Source organism: Erythrolamprus reginae, chromosome 5 (assembly GCF_031021105.1).
Source record: "Erythrolamprus reginae isolate rEryReg1 chromosome 5, rEryReg1.hap1, whole genome shotgun sequence".
Classification (NCBI taxonomy): Eukaryota; Metazoa; Chordata; class Lepidosauria; order Squamata; family Dipsadidae; genus Erythrolamprus; species Erythrolamprus reginae.
In genome coordinates, this window is record NC_091954.1 from 22,696,346 (window position 1) to 22,723,118 (window position 26,773).

A 26,773-nucleotide genomic window follows, 5' to 3' on the forward strand; every position below is an offset into this window, starting at 1 on the left:
ACTACTTATCGCTCATAAAAATATAGAGTTGACTTTAAAAGATACTATGATAAGATGGTGTAGAAATATTGGCAAGGAAATAGATATAGACACATGGGAGAAAGTATGGATTAACAATTGGAAAATGACTAAATCAGTTTCCCTAAAAGAAAATCAAATCAAAATGTTTTATAGATGGCATCTCCCACCAAATAGGATAGCAAAAATGTTTCCCAAAACATCCCCAATATGCTGGAAATGTAAGAAGGATATAGGAACTTATTATCATCAATGGTGGACATGTGGTAAAGCAAAAATATATTGGAAAATGATTGAAAAAATATTAAAAGAAATAATAAAGCAAGATATAGATAATACCCCGGAATTTTACCTACTAGGTGTTACAAATCAGACCTACAAGAAAGAAATTTTTTATTTAATTATACACATATTAACTGCGGCTAGAATAATATATGCGCAAAATTGGAAAGGGGAGGAAATCCCCAAGGAAGAAGAGGTCATAGCTAAAATATTAGATTGCGCTGAAATGGATATGATGACAAGAAGATTAAACGATCAAGAGGATACTAAATTTTATGAAACATGGAACAATGTCTATAAATGGATAGATAAGAAAAAATAAGATATATCTTTAGTTGTTTTTTTTTGTATTAGTTTTTACCTAGGTGATAATAATATTAATATTAGTTTAAAAGGACTTTTTGACGATTATGATATAGTAGTGTATGTATGTATAAGTATAAGCAACATACCAAGATGTATAATAGTTGAATTTAGCTTTATTGTTTGGATTGAAGGTTTGACACTATTTTACTATAGTAATTAAGATTATATTAAAGGTATTTTTTGGTAATTATGTTATACTAACCCTACTTAACACTCACATCAAGATCTGTAAAACTTTAACTCAAATTTATTAACTTTTTTTACTATAATAGTTAACATATATTTAATTATGTATTCTTTTTCTATATTTGAATGTATACTTTCATAAGAAGCGGGGGAAATATACCCCCACTTTATGTTTATTGTTTGTATGTATTTGTCTGTTTTTATGAAAAAAATAATAAAAAAATTGGAAAAAAAACAAACAAACAAAAAGAAAACAACATCATTATCATAAATAGCTAAATTCAAATAAATATCAAGAACAAAATATAATCATTAAGGAAAGCAGGGAACAAGAGCCCACAGTAATTCAGTCGATGGTAACACTGGCGTGGAGAGATTACTGGTTGTTGTATTGTGTTTTGTATTGGGGTTTTATCCTTGTAAGCTCATCAGAATCACTGAAAGTGAGTTGGGTAGCCAAATACATTTTCTTAATCTATACATATAAAAGCCATATACCACTCATGCATCATCACAAAATCTCCAGAATCGTAAAGCCTACAAACCTGAAACTTGGCACTTATGTTCCACTTGGCTGGTGCTCACTAAGAAAGGATTTTTTGAAATGATAATGATAATTAGTTATTTCTTATATTATTATTATTAACACGCTTTGATGCTAAGGAGTTAGATGTTCTACTCCTCCTCCCCACCTGAAAAGAACTCTGTGCCAACTGCCAGTGGGTTTGGCCAGCACGTGACTCATCTGGCCGGCGGGCTGGGAGTTTAGACATTCTACTCCATGCTAAGGAATTCAGTTTCATAGCAAAGCACAGATATCCAGCTACTAGTAAATATATATTTTCTTTTTTTCTGCTTCACTTTTTTTGAAAATAGGTTGGGAGTGCTATTATTAAGCAAAATTCTACTGTTACATCATATGATTAATTTGATTTAAAGTATTAATTTTGGAAATAACTGGTTTATGAAACCCAATTTATATTATGTCCATGAGTTTCTTCTAAATATTTTAAATCACATCTTTACTAGTTTGAGAGACCACTTGATATATTTTTTAATGAAATCAGGAAGCCATCCCATAGATGTCCTAGACCTAGACTTACTATTATTCCTAATGTTCAGGAAACTTTACACTAATTCTATCCTGGACACAAATTGTTTCAACTCCTACCCTCAAAACGTCGCTACAGAGCACTGCACACCAAGACAACTAGACACAAGAACAGTTTTTCTCCGAACGCCATCACTCGACTAAACAAATAATTCCCTCAATACTGTCAGACTTTCTACTAAATCTGCACTTCTATTCTACTAGTTTTTCTCATCATTCCTATCACCCATTTCCTCCCATGTTGACTGTATGACTGTAACTTGTTGCTTATATCCTAAGTTTTTTATTAATATTGCTTCTTCGTTGCTTATTTGACCCCTATGACAATCATTAAGTGTTGTACCACATGATTCTTGACAAATGTATATTTTCTTTTATGTACACTGAGAGCATAGGCACCAAGACAAATTCCTTGTGTGTCCAATCACACTTGGCCAATAAAAAATCTATTCTATTCTATTCTAATGTGTGATAATTTTACTGAGACTTACTGAATTAGGAGTAGCATCTTTTACTCCTATATTTTACTGAAGAAAAAATGTTATTTTCCTTCAACTTTACTACAGTACCTGTAGCCTCATAAATGTACACTCTCCTAACATCAGAGTACAAGTAATCCTCACTTAAAATGCTAATTGAGACTGGTTACTACATTGTTAAGCAACATGTAAATTGTAAAACCACATAACCAAATGCTTACCGTCAGCTTCCAGCAGTCCCAGTTGGTGTCATTAAATGAGGACTGTGTGGTTCATTAAATGAGCATCCACAAGATGTGATTTGTGACTTCCCACCAGCTTTCACATTGACTCTGCTTGTGGGAAGGCAGCTGGGAATGTGGCAAATTGCAGCCACACAGTCATAGAATGCTAAAATGCACATGCATATGAAGTTTTGTTGTAACTACCATTTGTTCAGGCAGATCATATGTTTGAACAGTCACTACATGGGTGATTATTAAATGAAGACCTTCTGTAGCCACTGTAGATGGGCCAATTATGAATATGACCGTATTGTCGGTCTGCTATGAATTTTGGAAATGAGGTCTGTTTTATTGTCACAAGAAAAAGCTGGTTACACACATGCAAGTCAGAGAATAAATTGAAAAAATACTTCAGTTTCACTAGCAGATTAATGAAAGATACCAATGTGATTACCAGTGTAACATGCATCTGCCTTTTCATTAACTAAGAACCACAAGAGCTTGCAGCTTGATGAAATAATGTAGAAATTCATGTCTGCTGTTTATTCTGTGTGTGTTCCACTTAGTTGCAGAGTCCTCTTATGTTACATTTCCCTACTTTTTACAGTGAAGGCATAGTGTAACATCCCATTGGCTTGTTTGTGGAATCTAACACTGATTAAACCTAAAAAGAAGTGACTGTCCTAGCTGCCTTCTGGGATTTAATGGGGGTCTTCCCAATCCTCATCCAGCATCCTACACACAACTTCATATTGGCTCCTTAAAAATTATATTCTTCTAGTAGTACTTACTACTATAAGGCACTATTATACCATGGAAAAATATAGAGGAAATAAAAGCAATTACATAGAAATGGATACGTTAGTGATAAATTAACATGTATATGTAATAACAAATAAGAAGGATATATTATAAATGAATATGCTGCATGAAACAATTAGCCTGCAACCTAGCAGGTTTAAATATTAAGCTCTGATACCAAGATAACTCATGTATAAAGCATAATGCTTTATTTTGTCTTGAATGTATATATGTATGTATGTTGTAACCCTCTTTGTTGTTACACTTTACTTTCTTCTCTCTTTTCTCTTTTCTTTCTTTCTCCGAAGGATGCCTACGCATAAAAACTTAAGTAATTTCATGCAACCTGTAAATGTTGTATTGCTGTAGTGTTTATACCTAATCTTTTTTAATGTAAATAATCAATAAAGTATTTTTTTAAAAATTATATTCTTCAATCAGATAAATCTCTCTGGAGGACACGAGAATATAGATGTGCAATATCAGCCCCTTGATAAGCAGGTAAGATTAAAAAATTCAACTTTCAATGTATGGTAAAGTTATTTTAGCCAGGAGTCTACAATGTTAAGACAAAATAGGTTTAGGTTTAGGTTTATTGGATTTATATGCCGCCCCTCTCCGCAAACTCGGGGCGGCTCACAACAATAATAAAAAACAGTACAGTACATAATACCAAATCCAATGCCCACCCATCTAGTTACAATTTAAAATTAATAATCTCATAAAAACAGTATATATAAAAAACAGGCACACAGTCAATCAATCAACAAAACAACATGGGCAAGGGGGAGGTGTTTTAGTTCCCCCATGCCTGACGGCAAAGGTGGGTCTTAAGGAGTTTACGAAAGGCAGGGAGGGTGGGGGCAATCCTAATCTCAGGGGGGAGCTGGTTCCAGAGGGTCAGGGCCCCCACAGAGAAGGCTCTTCCCCTGGGTCCCGCCAGACGACATTGTTTAGTCGACGGGACCCGGAGAAGGCCAACTCTGTGGGACCTAACCGGTCGCTGGGATTCATGCGGCAGGAGGCAGTCCCGAAGATATTCTGGTCCGGTGCCATGAAGGGCTTTATAGGTCATAACCAACACTTTGAATTGTGACCAGAAACTGATCGGCAGCCAATGCAGATTGCGGAGTGTTGGAGTGATATGGGCATACTTGGAGAAGCCCATAATTGCTCTCGCAGCTGCATTCTGCACGATCTGAAGTTTACGAACACTTTTCAAAGGTAGCCCCATGTAGAGAGCGTTACAGTAATCGAGCCTCGAGGTGATGAGGGCATGAGTGACTGTGAGCAATGACTCCCGGTCCAAATAGGGCCGCAACTGGCGCACCAGGCGAACCTGGGCAAATGCCCCCCTCGCCACAGCTGAAAGGTGTTTTTCTAATGTGAGCTGTGGATCGAGGAGGACGCCCAAGTTGCGGACCCTCTCTGAGGGGGTCAATAATCCCCCCCCCAGGGTAATGGACGGACAGATAGAATTGTCCTTGGGAGGCAAAACCCACAGCCACTCTGTCTTGTCTGGGTTGAGTTTGAGTTTGTTGACACCCATCCAGGCCCCAACAGCCTCCAGGCACCGGCACATCACTTCCACTGCTTCGTTGACTGGACATGGGGTGGAGATGTACAACTGGGTATCATCGGCATATTGATGATACCTCACCCCATGCCCTTGGATGATCTCACCCAGCGGTTTCATGTAGATATTAAATAGCAGGGGGGAGAGGACCGACCCCTGAGGCACCCCACAAGGGAGAAACCTCGGGGTCGACCTCTGACCCCCCACTAACACCGACTGCGACCGACCGGAGAGGTAGGAGGAGAACCACTGAAGAACAGTGCCTCCCACTCCCAACCCCTCCAGCCGGCGCAGAAGGATACCATGGTCGATGGTATCGAAAGCTGCTGAGAGGTCAAGGAGCACCAGGACAGAGGACAAGCCCCTGTCCCGGGCCCGCCAGAGATCATCCATCAACGCGACCAAAGCAGTTTCCGTGCTGTAGCCGGGCCTGAATCCAGACTGCTGAGGACCTAGATATTTGGTTGATGATGATTGCTAGTCCTTTTGGTTCATGCTCGCACGATATTCAGAGGGCACCACTGGGGGTGAACTCCTTCCATATTCAGATGGATAATGATGACAATTAGGACGATCCCACTACCAATGTCATCTCATATTTGAGCATCGTATTACGGCAGGTCGGGCATCGGTTGAATTCACGCTGATGTTCAAAGTGTTGTTTTTCCCACCCAAAATGGTACCTATTTATCTACTTGCATGTAACATGCTTTCAAAGTTGCTAGGTTGGCAGAAGCTGAGCCAAGTGATGGGAGCTCACCCCATCATGCAGTGCGAGGACGCAAACCCCTTCTCCAGTGACTTTAAACCACTGAGCCACCGTGCCTCACTCAACTTTCTGCACCAGTCTTTAAAGAATCGTAAAAGAGTTTTGCAGGTCCCTAACACTCGGTCCATGAACTGGCACCAGGCCATGTCATGCCAGAAACTGGGCCATGCAAGCAAGTGAAGCTCCAGCCATGGATGCGGGCAGTACACAAAATCACACACCCTCCATTCCAGTCCATGGAAAAAACCTCTCTTTGTGGAATTAGTCCCTGGTGCCCAAAAGGTTGGAGGCTACTGATATAGGATCTCCTGCTCCAAGGTCCCTTCCAACCCCATTATTCTCCGTAGTGGTTGGAGTCAGACTTCAGATAGGCTTTTCCTTGTCCAATCCCAATTGAGGACTGAGCCTGTCAATCAAATTTTGAATACATCCAGCCACCATCTTGCCTCTATAACCAGTTTGAGACTCAGTCCTCCATGAGGATGGACATGGAAAAAGGATCTGATTGCTGACTTCAACAGCTAAAGGTTAGAATATACCCCATTATTCTATGTTCTATCTCTCCCTCTATCAGAGATCATTTTCATTGACGATGTCCAGTCATCCCAGCTGCCGAGCATCTGTTCTTCCACCAAGCTCTCTGTTTATTTCTTTCTAGTCAAAACATAATAACAGCTAAAAGGGATTGGTAAAGGACCAGCCAAGGATGGAATTGATTTGATTTAAATGGAATCTGCAAAATAAAAATTAGCATTATCAACTTCTGTTGGATTCCAGGCATTCAAGTAAGAGTCCACAAAGAGACCCCACCCTCAGAAACACCTGCATCCTTTAATAAGCTCCGCTGGGTGCTCAAATGATTCTTAATAGGCTTAACAGCCCTTGAAATGTAGCTCTGGTGATTAACGTTACAGTGGCATCGCCCAGCAGAAGTACCAAGCAAATAATTACTTGGAATGGGAGAAGGTGAGCGGGCAGCAAATGGGTTGCTTAAACACATTTTATCTGTTCCCTTGAGATTAGCCGCTCAACTTTTCTTGCTTGTGTAAGCTGTGAGCAAAGAGCCCCTGCCTGGTATATATGATGGGAAAGCTTCATCTCTTCTCTGTCTCAGTTAGCTTTGCAAATTCATCTTGGCATGTTTGATCTCCTTGGTGAGAGATGAAAGAGGAATCTGCCAGCTGTGGTTACAATCACGGTCTGGTTATTCTCGATTAAAGAGATTTGCTGGAAAACGACATTAATCCAGTGGGTGAAAGAGAGATGGGACTGAAATGCGTACAGGTCAGGAACGTACTTCATGAAAGGGGTTGAGCAGGGAGAGAAAGAATGTCCTCTGCACACATTTATCCTGCTCTTGGGGAAAAAAAGAGTTTATTGTGTAAAGGGCACAATTGTGTTGCTGACTATAAAATCTTTTTTTTCACCCTCCTATTGTGAAAAATTTCTGGAAGCCATGTTGTGATCCATATTGGGAGTCATACGTCCAATTTCCTGATTCATTAAGTGTTGTACATACTCTTGATCAGTTGGAGGATGATGAAGATATTGAGGACTCAGATTCAGATAGTGTTTATGAAGTAGTGGGGGGCCCGGGGTTACAGGTAGTAGAACAGGTGGGAGGCCAGCCACAGGATGGGGCTATGAATTCAGGATCTAGTGAGGGAGAATCAGACCCGTGCTGGGTTAATCCTAAATTCAGAAGGATTCAGAAATGTAGAGAACAAAGGTCTGGAAGAAGATATTAAGGAGAGGAATGGGTTAAATATTGTAGTGAGGTATTTGGCACATCAGGGGGCTAGTGGAGAAGAAGGGTGGAGTTTCAACATTGCTGAAAAGAAATATGGAGGTGCTTTTGCCACACTAAAGTAAGCCAAGTATTTTGTATTGTATTTAGTCAGTGCTGCTGTCTTTTTTACAGCTATGTAGTTAGGAAATAAATCTTGTCTAAGTGAAGCAGGAAAAGGAATGTGACAGAATGCGGCTAAGAGAGAGATAACGGACTGAGTGATATCTGGAATGTGTTGAAAATACAGGAGAGCAGAGAAATAAACGGAGTTGCTTTATTCATGAAAGGATGCATTTAATGAGAGTTATTTGTGATTATTAAACTTCTACCAGAAACCAGAACATTGTTTCCCATATCTAACAGATAGGCATGGACTGCTAGTAAGATCTATCCATAGATCTGCGGAGAGGTGTGGCATACAAATCCAATAAATAAATAAATAAAAACTATGAATGCATATGGTTGAGATCTGGTGGTCTATCTAACTAAGAGGAGATAAGTTGGTGCTCTTCAAGTGTCTCAAATATCCATTCAAGTTAGAGCAAGACAGCATTGTAAGTCCAAGAATATCAGTAATTTTACTCTAAACAGTCTAGTGCAGGGGTCACCAACCTTTTGGACCTCAGGGATCACTAAATTCATAATTTTAAACCCTGCGGACCACTAATCAGATTTTTTTTTAAAGATAAATAGTATTTAGTGCAATATAGAAATACAAATAATTTTTCTGTGGACCACCAAAATTTTCTCACGGACCACCAGTGGCCATGGTCCATCAACTGATGATCACTGCCCTATATTGTTCCAGACAAATGCCTGTCCAGTCTCTTCCTTGAAAACCTCCAAAAACCTTCTAATGAGCTACATCCCATTAGAAAATACAGAGCTCCAGGGAGGAGATAAAACTCATATACTAACATTCATTGTAACAAGTTTCACAGTTAAAGCCTTTGTTTGGTTTCTCCACAGTAGCTCTTCGTCCTTCTGAAGTCGGTAAGAATCCAAATGGTATCCCTTAAAATCTCCAAACTTAGCAACTTTAAGTTGTGTGGACTTCAACTCCCAGGATTCCTTAGACAGCCATGGTTGCCAAGTGCCCAAATTTTGATCACATGACTATGGGGATGCTGCAACGGTCGTAAGTATAAAAACCAGTCACGAGTTATTTTTTTTCAGGGTTATTGTAACTTCAAACAGTCACTAAACAAATGGTTTAGTCAAATAAGTCAGGAACTATCTTTATTTGAAATTGTGGGTACATTTTAGTAGATACAGCCCTAAAATGACTGCAATGGTTGTATATTAAGAGCCGTGGTGATGCATGGTTAGAATGCAGGATTGCAGACTAATTCTGCTCATTGCCAGGGGTTTGATCCTGACTGGCTTAAGGTTGACTCAGATTTCCTTCCTTCAGAGATGGGTAAAATGAGGACCCAGATTGTTAGAGGCATTATGCTGACTCTGTAAACCACTTTGAGAGGGCTGTGAAACACTGTGAAGTGATATAGAAGACTAACTGCTAGTGCTAACTGCTACGTAGAGAGGTGCACAGTTCCTGTGAGAGTGAAATAGAGTGGATAAACAACAGGTGTTGCTTTCAGTTCCTCTGTAGTGTAAAACTATGGCAAGTACAGTGGTACCTCTACTTAAGAACTTAATTTGTTCCATGACCAGGTTCTTAAGTTTGTAAGTAGAAGCAATTTTTCCCATAAGAAACATAGAAACATAGAAGTCTGACGGCAGAAAAAGGCCTTGTGGTCCATCTAGTCTGCCTTTATACTATTTTCTGTATTTTATCTTAGGATGGATATATGTTTATCCCAGGCATGTTTAAATTCAGTTACTGTGGATTTATCTACCACGTCTGCTGGAAGTTTGTTCCAAGGATCTACTACTATTTCAGTAAAACAATATTTTCTCATGTTGCTTTTGATCTTTCCCCCAACTAACTTCAGATTGTGTCCCCTTGTTCTTGTGTTCACTTTCTTATTAAAAACACTTCCCTCCTGAACTTTATTTAACCGTTTAACATATTTTAATGTTTCGATCATGTCCCCCCTTTTCCTTCTGTCCTCCAGACTATACAGATTGAGTTCATTAAGTCTTTCCTGATACGTTTTATGCTTAAGACCTTCCACCATTCTTGTAGCCCGTCTTTGGACCCGTTCAATTTTGTCAATATCTTTTTGTACGTGAGGTCTCCAGAACTGAACACAGTATTCCAAATGTGGTCTCACCTTTCAATGTAAAAGCAAATAATGCATGCAACTCCATTAGGAAAGAAATAAAAGTTCGGAATTTAGGTGGGAGAAGGAGGAGGAAGAAGAGGAGGAGGATAGTCGCTGTCGAAGGAAGAAGGTGAGGTGAATCAAAAAAATCCGCAACTTTTAAGGCTTTAAAAAAAAGAGGAACTTTGAGGTGGCGAGGAGGAGCACACGCCTCCCAATCACGTGGCGCAAAGCTGCCTCCTATACACTGCGCCAGAGAGAGAAACACAGGGGGAATGGCAGGAAACTGGCCGGGCCTTCGTGCCGCTCTCAAATTTCCTGGGAAATGTTTCCGGGCTCGGGTTCTTAAGTAGAAAATGGTTCTTAAGAAGAGGCAAATTAATCTTGAACACCTGGTTCTTATCTAGAAAAGTTCTTAAGGAGAGGCGTTCTTAGGTAGAGTTACCACTGTATTTAAAATTGGTTCTACAATGAAAACTCAACTAAGTAACATGATTCTATTAGCTATCTAATAAAAAATATTTTCTGTACCTTCTGAACAGAACTTCCGATCCATGTGAATGAGTATATACTGCAGCAATAATCTCTACATTATGTGTATTTTCTTCATTAAATACTAGCACACTGTTGCCCCACGTAGGATAACTATACTTGTAACAGAAAACATAATCCTGCCCTTTACATCTCAGGTGGATTAAACTGGAAGTTAATTGTGTAAACACAGGTTTCTCCCAAGTAATAGTTGTCTCCGCAGTTCCCTGCACATCAGGTGTGAAATCCAGCAGGTTCTGGAGAACCGGTATCGGAAATTTTGAGTAGTTCACAGAACCTCTGGCTGGCCCCATAGTGTGGTGGAAATTGAGGTTTTGCAGTATCCTTCCCTGCCATGCCTGCCAAGCAACGCCCACCAAGCCTCGATCACAGAACCGGTAGTAAAAAAAAATTGAACTTCACCACTGCTGCACATACCAAAAAACGTTTCAAATTAGAAGCAAAGGACAAGGACCAGCCCTGTTGCTTCCAGACAGTTTTCCAAGTTAAAGATGAGACTGACCATAGTTCGGAAAGATTTGAGTACTCAAGGATAAAAGAGAGAAAAAAGCCAAAGATGCATAAAACGTATCAGGAAAGACTTAATGAACTCAATCTGTATAGTCTGGAGGACAGAAGGAAAAGGGGAGACATGATCGAAACGTTTAAATATGTTAAAGGGTTAAATAAGGTCCAGTAGGGAAGTGTTTTTAATAGGAAAGTGAACACAAGAACAAGGGGACACAATCTGAAGTTAGTTGGGGAAAAGATCAAAAGCAATATGAGAAAATATTATTTTACTGAAAGAGTAGTAGATCCTTGGAACAAGCTTCCAGCAGACGTGGTAGATAAATACACAGTAACTGAATTTAAACATGCCTGGGATAAACATATATCCACCCTAAGATAAAATACAGAAAATAGTATAAGGGCAGACTAGATGGACCGTGAGGTCTTTTTCTGCCGTCAGTCTTCTATGTTTCTATGATGCAATGAAACAAAGACATCGAAAGGTCTTTTGTGCAGAATAAGGCAGATACGTTAGATGATTATTAATGGCTAAGGGCCGAGGGGTGGGGGGATTCTAAACCAGAAAGGCTTTGCAGTTGACCTCACTCGTTTCCTTAGTATGAGCTCATCTCAGACAGCAGAGTGCAAAGCTTCGTTGGGGCCACACTGTGTTTTTCTTGTGTGCCAAGGATTGTATTCCAAAAATAGGGCCAGTAACTTATTCTAGGATGCAGATGAGTCCTCCCTCACTCCACTACACTTATAGGGGCTTGGAAAAAAAGTGATGTTTTTATTGCCCAAAGAATACACTGACTGCATGCCTGCTCTAGAGACTGTAATCTAATTTAGCTTTGAAGAGTTGAATCACTTCCTGTCCTATTTGTTCAAAAGCTACAGTATGACCAACTCATCTTAGACTAGGACAGTGTGCCCAACAATAGATAATTTTTTTAAACTGTCTTAAATAGTCACGTTTTATGATGTTCTTCCTTCAAAATAGAAAAATCTATCTGCAATAATAATTATCTAAATAAATAAATAAGAAAAATAAATAAATTTTACAAACATAGAATTGAATCTATGGAGTGTATGTGTGCGTATGTATGTATGTACAGTATATATATATATATATATATATATATATATATATATATATATATATATATATATATATATATATATGTATGTTGTGGTTAGCTCTGGCCTAGCTCCTACCCCAAGGACTGTGGATGTGGGGGAGACATGCACATGCTGCAGGCCTGTTTTGCTCCTGGTGGAATCTGCTGATGAAGGCTCCTCTGCCCAAGAAGACATGAGTGACAGGGAGGAGGAGAGTGTGGCAAACAGGTCAGAAGGAGATCAATTATCTAGCTCCTCCTTGGATTCGGAACAAGAGTTAATGATACAGCCATGCATGCGGAGAGTGATGCATAGGCAGCAACAACTGAGAGATTATTATCAAAGAAAATGAGGCCACCTGTGGTTGGGTGGGGCTGTGGTAATTAGTGAGGCTGCTATAAATAGCAGCCTGTGGGTTTGGCCATTGTGGAGGATTATCTGATCGCTGTGTTTCGTGCCTGCCTTGCTGACTTCGACCTTTGTGTACTGATTTTCCCCGCTTTGAAACTAAACCAGAGCAAAGTGTGTTTCACTTTGTGAAAGAAGAAGGACTGTGAATTGCCTCACAGCTACAAGCTACGTATCTCAGAACTGATAAGGGACTTGTACAAATTACCAGTTTGTTTGGAGATGAGTGCTCTTTGCTATACAAAAAGAGTGGTCAGTTTATTTGGATTTTCGGTATTTTAATATAATTTAGATGTGCTTGGTAAGTAACTACATAAATAACATAACTGTTACATTCTCAGACTGAAGCACATAGGCTTCAGCCAGGTCCTCCATTCTGGAGGGAAAATACTGACTGCTGATTGGCTAGACTGTCTGGCAGCTCCCTATAAAAGGGCTGGCTGTCAGACAGAGCCTTTGCTGGGTTCTAAATAGATGCCAAATAAACAGCTGTTGTTCTGAAGCCACTTCTGTCTGCCTCTTCCATTCACCCTAACGCTGGCGATGAGGGTGGGATTGGAAGGCAGATAGGCCAAAAAAAAGCTGACAACTTCGCAATCCAGCCTGGGGCAGTAAGTCTTTGACAAATGGCCTTTCTGAAGCGCTAACTCAGCTGACATAATGACGCATGCCCCGCCGAGTCACTTCAACCAGGCACAGGAGCACTGGGACAACTATATGACCAGCTTCAAATGCTTTATGGAGGCAAATGACCTCATAAGCTACTGCACATGAAAGTGCCCAGGCACTTACCAAACCAATGCTGGTCCAGACGGTCATCTGGTCTGCCCTAAAGACAATGCTCAAGACCCATTATCCTCAACACCCTCCAAATTTGTGTGGCAGCACACATTCAATTTGCAGAACCAGAAGAAGGGGGAGTCCATTAATGAATACATTGCCATTCTGCGCAAATCTGCTGCCCATTATGAGTTCTGCAATCTAGATGAGTTACAGCTCAACTGAGTTATCTGTGGAATTTGGGACATTAACCTCCAGTGGAAGTTACTTTCAAAGACCACCTTCACTCTCCAGCTTGTATTGGATGAGGCCAGGGCAGCCGAAGCATCCACTAGGTCGAATGAGGCACTACAGCAACCGAGCAGCCTGAAAAGCACATGAAAGATGGTTGACATGCATTGTGAGAGTTTGGCGTGAGACTTCTCACCTGACAGCGATGAGGAAGTTTTCCGCCTTTGTCTCAAAAAGTGTGAAGTAGCAAACACACCTAATGACAGACTTCCAGGATGGGCCAGCTGCGGAGGGCACCATCACCACATCGAGTGCCAATACTGTCATCTCTCAACAATGCGATTCAAATTCAAAAAAATTCAAAAAAAATCTAAAAGAAAATCCATTTTCCTTCTCCCTCTCCCTCTAGACCAAATTTCTTCAACATGAACTCTGGATTTTGTTGTTAGGTCAAGACTGTGTAAAAATTGTACCTCGGCAAAATAGGAAGCATTAAGATTTGAAAAGGATGGCTCAAAGGATAGCAAAATTAGACGGGACTTTGGAGGTCTTCTAGTACAACCCCCTGTTCAAGCAGGAGACCCTATACTATTTCAGATAAATGTCTCTCAAACTTTTAAAAAATCTTCAGTGATGGAGCACCCATGGTGACTAGAGACAGCAGGCAACGTCAACAAAGGAGATAACTGGAGCTGAAGGGGGAGAAGCAACAGGAGATGCGACTTGTGATTTATCTACAGGAGATCCTACCAGCCAAGAGTCTGCGAAGGAGGAGAGAATCGTTGCATTAGAAAAGGAACTAGTTTTACTCCGAGAGAAGGAAAAGAAGGAGGAGGGGCAAGCTATACGTCAAAGAAAGAAGTAAACACTGGATTGTATAACTGGCATTGTTGTTCCCAGCTGATTAGCTTTTTGGGTATTCTTTTCCCCTTCAATACTTAATAAGCGGAAAGGAAGGAATAGAGGGGGGGTTGAGGGTCACTATTTGTTACTTAAATGGGTAATTTTTTAGAGCGTACTTGAGGGATAGCAAAGCCATGGGTGCCTCTTGTAGCCAATGGAGGTTTTTTCCATTGATTTCCCCTTGGGGGAATGTTGAGGGAGGGGCACTTGGGTGGGGGTTTAAAACTACAAATGAAGAATCTTCCAATATGCTTCGCTTTACAGAGGAGAGAAACATATCTGAAAGGAATGGGTGAAAAGGTCTTGATGTCATTAAATGTGAATGGAATGTCATCACAGAATAAATGTTATAGAATTATGAAACGGGCTAGGGATTAAAAAGTAGATTTCTTATTTTTAGCAATTGTTCTCATTGTCAGGAAATTTCTCCTTCGTTGTAGGTTGGTCCTCTCCCTGATAAGTTTCCTTCCATTGTTTCCTGTCCTGTCCTCAGGTGCTCTAGAGCAGTGTTTCCCAACCTTTTTAAAGCCGCGGCACATTATTCACATTTACAAAATCCTGGGGAACATTGAGCGGAGGCGGGGGGCGGTGTGTGTGTGTGTAAAAAAAAGTTTGGACAAAAAATATCTCTCTTCCTCCCTTTCGCTCTATTTTTCTCTCTCCCTCTTTCTCTCTCTCTCTCCCTTCCCTCCTCTTTCTTTCCCCTCTGTCTCCATCTCTCTTTGTTTCTCCCTTCCTTCCTCTCTTTTTTGCCCTCCTTCCCTCTCTCTGTCTTTCCCTCACCCTCCTTCCCCCCTCTTTCTCTCTCTCTCTCTTGCTTTCTCTCTCTTGCTGTCTTTGTCTCTTTCTCTCTTTCTCTCCCCCCTCTCTCTCCATCTCTCTTGCTATCTCTCTTTCTCTCTCTCTCTTTTGCTTTCTCTCTTTCTCTACCCCCTCTCTCTCCTTCTTTCTCTCCCGCCTCTCTCCCTCTCTCTTTCTCTCTCTCCCTCTCTTGCTATCTCTTTCTCTATCCCCCCTCTCTCCCTCTCTCTCTCCCCCTCTCTTGCTATCTCTTTCTCTCCCCCCTCTCTCCCTCTCTCCTTCTCTCTCTCCCTCTCTTGCAATCTCTTTCTCTCTCTTTCTATCCCCCCTCTCTTCCTCTCTCGCTATCTCTTTCTCTCCCCCCTCTCTCCCTCTCTTTCTCTCTCTCCCTCTCTTGCTATATCTTTCTCTCTCTTTCTCCCCCCCCTCTCTTCCTCTCTCTTTCTCTCTCTCCCTCTCTTTCTCTCTCTCCCTCTCTTGCTATATCTTTCTCTCTCTTTCTTTCCCCCCTCTCTCCCTCTCTCTTTCTCCCAGTAGCCGTGGGGCGACGGCAGGGTGATCAGCTGTGAAGTGGAGCTCCAGAACGGAGGCACAGACGGCGGTGGCTAGATGCCGTACATTTCTGGCGTTGCGCTGGGCATGGACGTGGGGCTTGAGCCTCCGTCCTGGTCCAGCCAGCAGGCAAGTGCCAGCCACGCAATTCCAGCATTTCCAGCCGCCGCCGTCGGTGCCTCTGTTCCTCTGTTCCGTAGCTCCGCCTCACAGCTGATCACCCTGACGTCGCCCCATGGCTACTGGGAGAAAGAGAGAGGGAGAGGGGGGGAGAGAAAGAGAAAGCAAGAGAGGGGGAGAGAGAGAGGGACCACCCTGCCACCGGCCCACGGCATGGCTCCTGCCCGCTGCTGCCGCCACCGCCATCACCCTCCCGCTGCGCGCCGCCCTCCCGCTGCTGCTGCCCTCCCACCAAGCCCCAAAGCTCACCTGCTGACAGGGAAGCTCCAGCCGGGTGGGGCGCCGCAGCTGCTGGAAAACTTGGAAGGCGCAAAGAAGCAAGCTCAGCTTCCGGTCTCACAACTTTTTTCTCTTCGCAAAAAGTTGCGAGACCAGAAGCTGAGCTTATTTCTTCGTGGCACACCTGACCATGTCTCGCGGCACACCAGTGTGCCGCGGCACATCGGTTGGGAAACACTGCTCTATAGAATAGATTGACGCCTCTCTTCTTTGTGGCAGCCCCTCAAATATTGGAACTTTCTAAAATGTGGATTGTATTCTCTGCTTTAGGAGATACTCATATGAATCATTACCTTTCTTGTTGGAAAGAAGGAAAAATTGATCTCATGTTATTTTCTTTCCACATTCTAATGGGACTATATTGACCTCAATGTAGGAAAAGTGACAAAGATAATTTGCAGAATGAAATGAAATGCAGAGGACTCGGTTTGCGGTGATTCACCACAGCAATAAGGTTTTTAGCCCTGTATTAAATTATAGATGGGTCAAAAAAGCTATCCAAAAATCAATCTGGTAAATCACATATGGATTATATTATTATATCTGAAGTGAACTGAGGAGGTTTGTTCCAATTCTGATTTTGAGCATGTGCTGCAATTCAGTGATTAAAAAATTTCTTACAAATGTAAACTGTCAAGAATGTCCCTTATACTGTAGCTGCTTATTGTTTACTGGATGAAGTCATTGCCTCCTTCATTGGATAAACAGAAAACACTGCAAGTATATAGTGGCTAAACATAAACTGTTATTCCTTACAAATTGCATTGCTATATTTCATTGATTTTTTTGTGTTTTTTATACAAAAATGTAGTGACATTAAAGGTGTTTTTTTTTATGCTTGATCATGTTGTTCGCCTATTTGGAATACAGTGATCCCTCGGTTATTGCGTCCCCGACCATTGCGAACAGGGTAATTTGTGATTTTTGAACCCGGAAGTCAAAACACCATCTGCGCATGCGTGCCCTTTTTTCTATGGGCACGCATGCGTAGATGGCGCCCGGCGGGAGGGCAAGCGGCGGGAGGGCAAGCGGCGGGCATCAGCAAGGAGTTTCCCCACCGCCCACGCAAACTCCTCGCTGCCGCCCGCCCTTCGCCCGCCCACGCCGTTCATTCTCGCCGCTTCCCACCTGAGTCCTGAAGCGAATTTGCTTCAGGACTCAGGTGGAAAGCGGCGAGAGCGAGCGCTAGCGAACGGCTTGTCCGCCGCCCGCTCGCGCGTCCCGCGCCCACGCCGTTCATTCTCGCCGCTTCCCATCTGAGTCCTGAAGCGAATTCGCTTCAGGACTCAGCTGGAAAGCGGCGAGAATGAACGGCGTGGGCGCGGGACGCGCGAGCCTAGCGCTCGCGCTCGCCGCTTTCCACCTGAGTCCTGAAGCGAATTCGCTTCAGGACTCAGCTGGAAAGCGGCGAGAGCGAACGCTAGCGAATGGCTTGTCCGCCACCCGCTCGCGCGTCCCACACCCACGCCGTTCATTCTCGCCGCTTCCCACCTGAGTCCTGAAGCGAATTCGCTTCAGGACTCAGCTGGGAAGCGCGAGCCAGCGAACGGCTTGTCCGCCGCCTGCCTGCCCGCTAGCGAGGAGCCGAAGATTGGGGGCGGCGCGGCTGTTTTAAAATGTCGCCGCCGGCATGGGGGGCTTCCTAGCAGCCCCCCAAACCTGGGTTGGGGGTCCGGGGGTGCTGGCAAGCCCCCCATGCCGGCGGCGATGTTTTAAAACAGCCGCGCCGCCCCCAATCTTCGGCTCCTCGCTAGCGCTGCGGAAGTAAAAACACCATCTGCACATGCCCAGATGGTGTTTTTTTACTTCCGCAGCGCTACTTCGCGAAAACCCGCTCGTTGCGGCGGGTCCTGGAACGGAACCCTCGCAACGAGCGGGGGATCACTGTACATCTCATATGTCTCCCACGCAATTCTACTGTTTCTGTGGAAATTAACTAGGGCTTTAAGTGTGGTTTGAATTCTTTAAAAGACAGGGAGAATTATTCCAAGAAAACATTCATCATTTGTAGTTCTAAATGTGTCAAAGCGTTCATCTCCAGTGAAATTCAATGGACGCAGATGGTTTAAAATTTCCAATGTGTTTGGGTAAATGCCGCAAAAAGGAATATTACTTCAGGATTTGCATATTTAATCATGGCATTTTATGTTACTATCTGAAGCTCATTTCAAGCAGATTAATAAAATAGTAAGGATTTTAAAAATACAAATAACTATAGATTTTCCCTATCTGAAGTTATAATTATCAATAATCATGAGATTTTCAATATTCTTGCTTTTTATTTATTTATTTATTTATTTGATTTGATTTGATTTGTATGCCGCTCCTCTCCGGAGACTTGGAGCGACTAACAGCAACAATAAAACAGTGTACAATAGTAATCTAATACTAAAAATGATTAAAAACCCATTAATATAAAAACATACATACCATGCATAGAATTGTAAAGGCCTAGGGGGAAAGAGGATCTCAATTCCCCCATGCCTGATGGCAGAGGTGGGTTTTAAGTAGCTTACGAAAGGCAAGGAGGGTTGGGGCAATTCTAATCTCTGGGGGGAGTTGGTTCCAGAAGGCCGGGGCAGCCACAAAGAAGGCTCTTCCCCTGGGTCCCGCCAAGCGACATTGTTTAGTTGACGGGACCTGGAGAAGATCCACTCTGTGGGACCTAACTGGTCGCTGGGATTCGTGCAGCAGAAGGCGCTGAGATAATCTGGTCAGGTGCCATGAAGGGCTTTATAGGTCATAACCAACACTTTGAATTGTGATCGGAAACTTTTAATGGAAATGTTTGAGTCTACTAGAGTTTTTAATTTTAATATGTTATTTGAATTTCATTTTGGTTTCAGTATTTTATTGGACTAAATTTGTGTGGTGACGGGGAACAAATTGCCATTATGGACTAAACTGGAAAGTTATTGTATTTATCCATTTAAATGTTGGCATTTGTAAAGCACAAATTTTTTAGAATTAATTTAGCATTTTTAACTTTGTCAGTAGTAAGGCGTATTTGAGTCCTGTTAGGTGATCGATATTAAATTTGATACAAAACTCTCTGGGATAACTTCAAACGGAAAATCAGTGCTAAAACCTCTTGTTGTAAAGAATGTGCATAAAACTTACTATTATACAGATTTATTAAGCAAACATTATTATTCAACCTTGGGGAAAAAACTACTAATAAGATTCAAGATACATATTTACACTTTGCTCCTCAGTGGCTCTTTGTGACATAATAAAATGCATGTTATTTTGTCATCCAGGTTATTTTTCATTTCTTCTTTCTGTTTGTATTTTTTGGGGAAAACAAAAGGAAAAGAGTAGAATAGCAATAGCTATTGAAACAAGAGCTAGCAAGTTTGTGTCAGGTATTTTGCACTTTCTAAGTCATACGGTGAAACAATAGGAAAGTAGACACTGAAACACCAACAAGTTCATTTGCGGACAAACCACAATTCTTTCTTTCCAGGACAAAATTAGATTTTGGATGTGACAGCCAGGGATGCCTTAAAAGGATTGACAGGAGGGAAAGCATATGAAAGCAATTTGGGGGGCATTCTGGAGAAAACAGGGATGGGCCATTGTGTGGGAGGCATGGACATTTGAGCATAAGACCAATGGAGAATAAATGAAGAACATAATCAGAAGAAGCCCTAAATGGAAATGTCTGGTGGGAAGAACATGATAGAGATAGAGATGTAAGGGACTAGAAATAAATGGCTTCCTTCCAGCACAAAGTGTTTCTATTTTAGCAAGTAAACAGTAGCTCTAAAACATAACTAAAGTAAATGTCACGATGCCTCTCAGCTTTCTGCCTGTCTGATTTATTCTGAAGCAATAAGTGTTGAGGCCTGCCAGCAGTCTGTGCAGCTGATAGCGGATCCCTTTCAAGAGGAAACCAACTTGGTAATACGCCAGTAGTCTGTGCAGCCGGCACCCGAGTCAGACAGTGGGGAAGATAGCGAGGACTTGGTGCCAAAAGCAGAGGTTCAGTCAAGGCCTTTGGTACCTCCAACACCTAATAGCAGTGATGAGGAAAAAGAAGCTTCTCCTCTTCTTAATGCCAAGAGACAAAAATGGTTACTCCAGAGGAGGTCTCCTCCGGAGTAAGACTGAGAGGTAATTAGCCACTCCCCTAGTCTACTTAAGAATAGTAAAGGCAGCTGAAAAGTTGAAGGAAACAATAATTTACTCTCATGAATTGCTTTGTGAATCCCTATTTCTCTGCTCCGGATTTCTTATCAAGGAGGACTCCTGGGTATTTTTTGGACATTACGTGAGAACTAACTGCATTGTTTTGAGTTAAGACTGTCTGAATTTATGTCAGCTTCTAATGAAGATTAATTGGAACCAGCTCTGGAACCAGCTCCCCCCTGAGATTAGAACTGCCTCCACCCTCCTTGCCTTTCGTAAACTCCTTAAAACCTACCTCTGCAGTCAGGCATGGGGAAACTGAAATAACTTCCCCAGGCCTATATTGTTTATGTATGGTGTGTTGTGTGCATGTTTTTAAATTATGGGTTTTTAGTTTAAATTATTAGATTTGTATTACATTGTTTTGCCACTATAGTTGTGAGCCACCCCGAGTCTATGGAGAGGGGTGGCATACAAATTTAAATAATAATAATAATAATAATAATAATAATAATAATAATAATAATAATAATAATAATTAGCAGTGGTTCATTGATAAAACCAAGTTTGTTCAAATGGTATGTTTTTTATATGTTTGTAACTGGGGGGCAGAACAGTAATTATCTGGAACTCCTAACACGATGTTGGTTAGAGCTTGGATGCTTCTGCTATATTTCGCAGTATACAATTTTCAAGTTTCTTTTAACTTAACCCTTACAGCAAACCATGTTCTTTTTGTTTGCAGGAAGACGGGCTTCTCTCATTGGGCAGCTATTCTGATATTCTTCAACAAATCTGATACCTTGATTTGGAAAAGTTAACTGATTTCTATGGAATCTCAGAATTAAGCAACCTTGTTCTGTACTTGCTCTGTACATTGATGGAGACTGGCTCTTTACAGTTTCAGCAGGTTTTTTGCATAAGAAGTACTGTGTATTGGGTTACCATACATATAAACTATGAATGTATGTTTATATGATATACCTTTAAGAGTTGGATCACAGTTGGCCATAAAAAGGAGCCAAAGGAGTTCCTGTTGGGGGGAGTTTTTTCCTGTTAGTTACTTTTATGTCTAGAGCTGTGTGCAGAAGTTAACTGGTTTGTATTGGATATTGAGATTGTATTTGTGATTAGAAGTGTAAAGAGATTATTCTACCTTGTTACTGTACATAATATATCTATTTTGTACTGGTGTCTGTGTCTGAACAATCCGTTACTATTACTACTCACACCATACACTGTCTTAAAGTTGTTTTGTGGATATATCCCTAAACAATCTATCAAACTGGATTAAACCTAAAAACTTTAGCATGTAAAGAATATTTTCCACCACTAGAAAACAACTAGCTCAGAATCAAGGCAGCCAAACCTGGATAGCTAAAGGTTGAAACAACAGAGGAACAACCAATATCTTTGCCTTCCACAGTTGGGAAACAGGCAAAGAGAGTGGTGGCTAAGTTTAAATATTAGTACAACAGCCTATCTATAGAACTGTGATGGCGAACCTATGGCATGCGTGCCCAAAGTGGCATATGGAGCCATGTCACCTGGCATATGCGGCATCAGCCATTCCTCTTCTGGGTTTCTGATATGCATGCACACGCGACAATAAGCTGGCCTTTGTGCATGCAGCAGTGCTAGAAACTCCAAGAACTGGTCTTCCACTTTCCAGTGTATGTGCGACAGCCAGCTGATTGGCATGTGCGCATATGTGGCAGTAGCCAGAAGCCTTGCCAACATGTGCAAAATGCTTCTTTTTTGGCACTCAGTTCCAAAAAGATTCACCATCACTGCTATAGAAGATCAAAAATGAGAAAGAATAAAAAGAATTAGAAATTCATAGGAATAAAGCATGACATAAGTAGACAGAAATTGACATAAGTACACAGAAATCTATGAAAATAAGAAACACAGAAACATAGAAATATATAAACACGAACAAGGAAAGAGAAGATAGATTGGTAAGAGTCTATAGGAGTTATAGGAAAATCCTGGAAAGAAGAGAGAGCTTTAGTTTTCTTTCTTTCTGGAGGTTTTGGTACAATAAAGAGAATCAAACGTCACTTATCTGTGGTTTGTACTAGTTCCCCCAAAGAACTGTTGCACACATGTTACTTGTTGTCCTGTGATGGACACGACTGATCTTTGTCCCAAGAAATAACATTCTAAACGAAGGGATATATTTCATCATCATTTATCAAGTAACAGCCTGGCATTCTGCAGCCTAGGTGTGTCAGAAATACAACTCCCAAAATTTCCATGCTGGGATTTACATTACCTTAGCACACTTGTTAAATCATTTTTCTATGGAGTTTGGCCAAGTGGAACAGTGAACTGTTCAAAGTGCTCCATTCCAATTGGCAAGGTGATATGGAGCACGAAAAACTAATGGGTCAAAGCACACTATATAATAAGATGGTAACTTAATGATTTATAGTTATCACAAAGAAAAACAAAGCATATTCCCTACTTCCAATTTGCATCTGGTGTACATGAAATTGCCATGTTTAGATGGAGGTTTCCTAGATCCAAATAATAAGATTTTTGATGAGATCTAAGATCAGATGTCTTGCTTACACGTCTTCTTTAGAATTAGGGTTTGCAGCTAAACCCTGGGACTACATGATTACAAGAAGTTAGCTGAATTCTTTCAGCTGGTATATCCAGTAAAGAAGTTTAGGCATTTCCCTAAAGAGAACAAGGGCTGCAGATATTTAGCAGTCAGGAATAAGAAAACTGTAGCCCATCAATTTTCCCCATCACTTTCATTAAAATGGCTATGCTTCAAAAAATAGTTATCCCCTTGCTTGTCCACAGCTGCTAAAACTTCTGGCTTGTGGTGAGAAGCTCCAGACAGTTCCTGGTCCTCTTGGTTTAGCCTTTGCTCTTTGTCACAGAGGCTTACTCAATAAAAATATTCTGAGAAATAATGGACATCATGGACAGTTTACAAGAACAGCTGTTGTTCATGGGAATGAATCTACAAGGAATGCAAGGAGAATGCATTCCGCCCTAACAATAATGACCGGGGATGGAAAACAGGGTCTTTCTTTAGGCCTGTGAAGGATCTCTTTGAAAGTTACAAACAGCTTTGAGCAATGATTCAGATTAAGAGAGCAGCCATGTAAATTTAGAAACAAAAAAAATCAAGACTACAAAATGCTGTTCCTATAAAGGTTTGCCACCTCACTGTTCCACACTGTATATATATGTATATATAAAGAAAGATTGATCCTCTCTGTTACTATAATGTCCAAAAGTCTTTATACTTGCCCAATTTAATATAATCATCCAATGGTCAATAGTAATTATTCGACAAAGCTATCTCACTGATGGAAAACTACATTGCTGCATGGCAGGCAGTGTTCCCTCTAATTTTTTTGGGGGGTGGGCGGAAAAGTATAGTGTCTGAGCGGCTGTCCCTTTGGGACTGGGCAGCACTCTTTCCCTCTCACTCTTTCCCTCTCGGCTTCTGGGCAGGTTTGAAAAACTCTGAGTTGATGATGATTTTTAAGTGAGCCATTGCTCACTGCTCAGCTTAGAGGGAACTATGATGGCAGGATCATGCAGCATGTAGAACATTATTCTTGAGCACCAAGATCCATGTTTTAAATGTGAAAAAAAGACAAAGAGGATAATTCTGGCTACGCAAGACCAAGCCTTAAAAACAAATGCACATAAAACCAGAACTGAGAAGACAAGAAGTGCTCTTGCAAGAAGACTGCATTATAAACAAAGGCATGGCAACAGCAGCAGCTACTGCACATTGGAATATCTGCAAGAAATATTAGTTGTCTGTGAGGAAGGAATGATGGGACTACAACACAGATGAAGTCATAAAAAATGAAGAAACTAAAGTGTTCTGGGACTTTAGATTTCAAAAACAGGTCTCTGCTGTACGGCACCCCAGATTTAACAAGTGTCAATAAGACAGACCCAAAAAAAGTTTGTATAGTGGACATTGCAGTACCTGGAGACAGAGGAAGAGAGAAAGAACTGGACAAAAATCACAAAGAAAAAAGAACTGTAAATAGAAGTAGAGTGATTATGGCAAAAGGAAACAAAGGTAGTACAAATAGTAATAGGCTCCTTAGGTACAATCCAAAACCATCTGGAACATCCCTTGAGAATAAATTATTATTAATCAATTACAAAAGTCAGCTTGAGTTGGAACAGTACATACTGCAAAAATATCTTTAATGTAGTAAACAACAATGTCTGCAAATCTCAGGTCCTTGGGGAGGTTTTGATGGGTGGACTAAAATGCCAAATCCAGCAAGACAAATTTATATGCATGGAAAGTCTACTTGAGAACTATAACCCAGAAGCTTGTTAAGTTCCTGCAAGATGCCCAAGACATGCTTGGATGGTTCCATTGAAGCCTGCCAATCCACCTAATGCATGTGTTAATCACTCTCTGTCAACCTGTTTTCCTTCCCTCTCTTTACTGTCTTCCCAGTTCCAACAATCATGGCATACTCATGGCTTTCCTCTAACCAAGGAACAAACCTCAGAGGCTGCTGGTTCTTTCTTCTTCCACTTGTTTATGGATACTCAACTGCCTTATAGCACCACTTATAGTGTCCACCACCATCCTTTGTCATATGAACATTATGGAAAATTGAGTACAAAGCAGGGATGGGTTCCATTTACAGTACCTTCCCTACCAGTTCACTTTGCATCGGAAGTGCATGTTTTGCACTTGCGCGCGTGCTTCACTCTCGCACACACACCCCTGGTCGCAATGACCCTCTGGGCATGTGCATAAGGTTCTTTCCAAGTCGCTTTCAGGAAGAGCCAAATGGAGGACTGGTTCGGGTGGCCAGTTGGCCATCGCCACCGGTTCGGCGAGCGAGAGCAAATTCCGGTCAGCAGTTATGGCCAAACCAGTCCAAATTGGCAACAACCCACCACTGGTACAAAGTAACAAACCAAAGAAACTAAACAGAGGAGGAATAAGCTTACAGCAGTGCACACCACATCTTCTCCATGTCTTTCTGTCCTTGCATATCATCCTTGCTTCTATCGTATTGATACTTTGATTCATCTGGTAATTTTGTCTTTTAAACTTCTCCGTTCATCAATTCCATCCAATCACACTTTATTCAGTCCTTCCTTTCTTCCTAAGACATTTACCCTTCATACCACAATTCCATCTTCATTTATACTCTCTATATGATCAAACTATGATTAAACTATTTTAACAGACTTCTTTTGTATCCGTTACCCACTTGGGTATTCCAGCCATATTAATTTACACCTCCCTTTATTCTTGATCCATTCGCTTCCTATTTTACGATGAACACTTCTTCCCAATGCATTCAACTTAACAAAAATATTAACAAAATATATTACTGGCATTTTTTTATTCTCTTGACAAACATTATTTCTCATAACAAACCACATATTACAAACTATTCTATGAGCAGCTGGTGCTTCTTCCCAACGTTCCTATATTTAATAAACATAATACCGAGGTATGAAAATTAATCCACTTGCTTTAATTTTTTTTTAATATTTATGTTTACATTTCAAGTTCACACTACTTTCCCTATTAAACTTAATTACCTTGATCTTTGATAAACTGATTTTTCAGTTCCAGATTCTCACTGCGTCCTATCAAGTATTTATCTAAGGATCCAGAGAGAATATTATACTGCTTCAAAATATATCAAACAATGTATACAACTCAACCAGTTCTGATCTGAAAAACTGCATCTAGGAACTACATGATTAGGTATAAAGTTTAGACTACCTAAACTGTGAGAAGGGGAAATAGACCATGAATTCTGTTGAGAGCAAATTCATTACAGATAGAGAAATTTCCTGCCTGCTTTAACTCCCCTATTCACTAAGGTTAGCATTAGTGTCATCAAAATCAAAAATCAACAAAATGTTATCTAAGTGCTATCAGTTGGCATTGAAGACTACTGACCTCATGCATCCAGATACTGAAAGGTTTCTCCCAGGAGTCTTTTTTCTCCAAGTGAAGATACGCGTTGAACAGAATGAGATAAATATAACGTTCCAAGAATTGAAGACTCCTTAGCTGCAAGGTCTGTATCTCTGCTTCCTCCTTTGCAGTTTTCCCCTGAAATCAGTAATTTTAAAAAGGCTTTATTGGTGGGAATCAGATGCCCTTCAACTTTTAGATGGGCATTTGCATTTTAACAACCAGTTTGGGGAAAAAAATCAAAACACAACTGTAACAGCTCATACACAATTCTGGGGATTATTTCTTGATCAAAAGTTATAGAACAGTTGGGATGAGTGATGCCTTAGCACCTACTCAGCTATGGTTGATGTCAAAAGCAAAGTTTGATTAGACCTGATTAACATTTGGATGAGAGAGTACTAGGATGATTTTTTTTAAAAAAAATCCTGCCATCAGCAATGGCAGACCATTAATTAATTAATTAATTGATTGATTGATTAATTGGATTTGTATGTCGCCCCTCTCCATGGACTCATTGACCATGTCCTCATTGTTGCCAAAAATGGATTAAGTTCAATTTGATG

The 26,773-nt window shown here is 41.0% G+C and overlaps 1 protein-coding gene across 3 annotated transcripts in view; it reads right to left on the reverse strand.

Moving 5' to 3' along the window:
• The window catches only part of PALD1 (phosphatase domain containing paladin 1), a 185,089-nt gene that overhangs the window by 9,611 nt on the left and 148,705 nt on the right, over positions 1-26,773 (reverse strand). For all 3 annotated transcript variants that reach the window (XM_070752215.1, XM_070752214.1, XM_070752216.1), the window contains exon 19: positions 26,190-26,345. In XM_070752215.1, the coding sequence (XP_070608316.1) occupies positions 26,190-26,345 (156 nt within the window). The remainder of the gene's footprint in view (positions 1-26,189; positions 26,346-26,773) is intronic.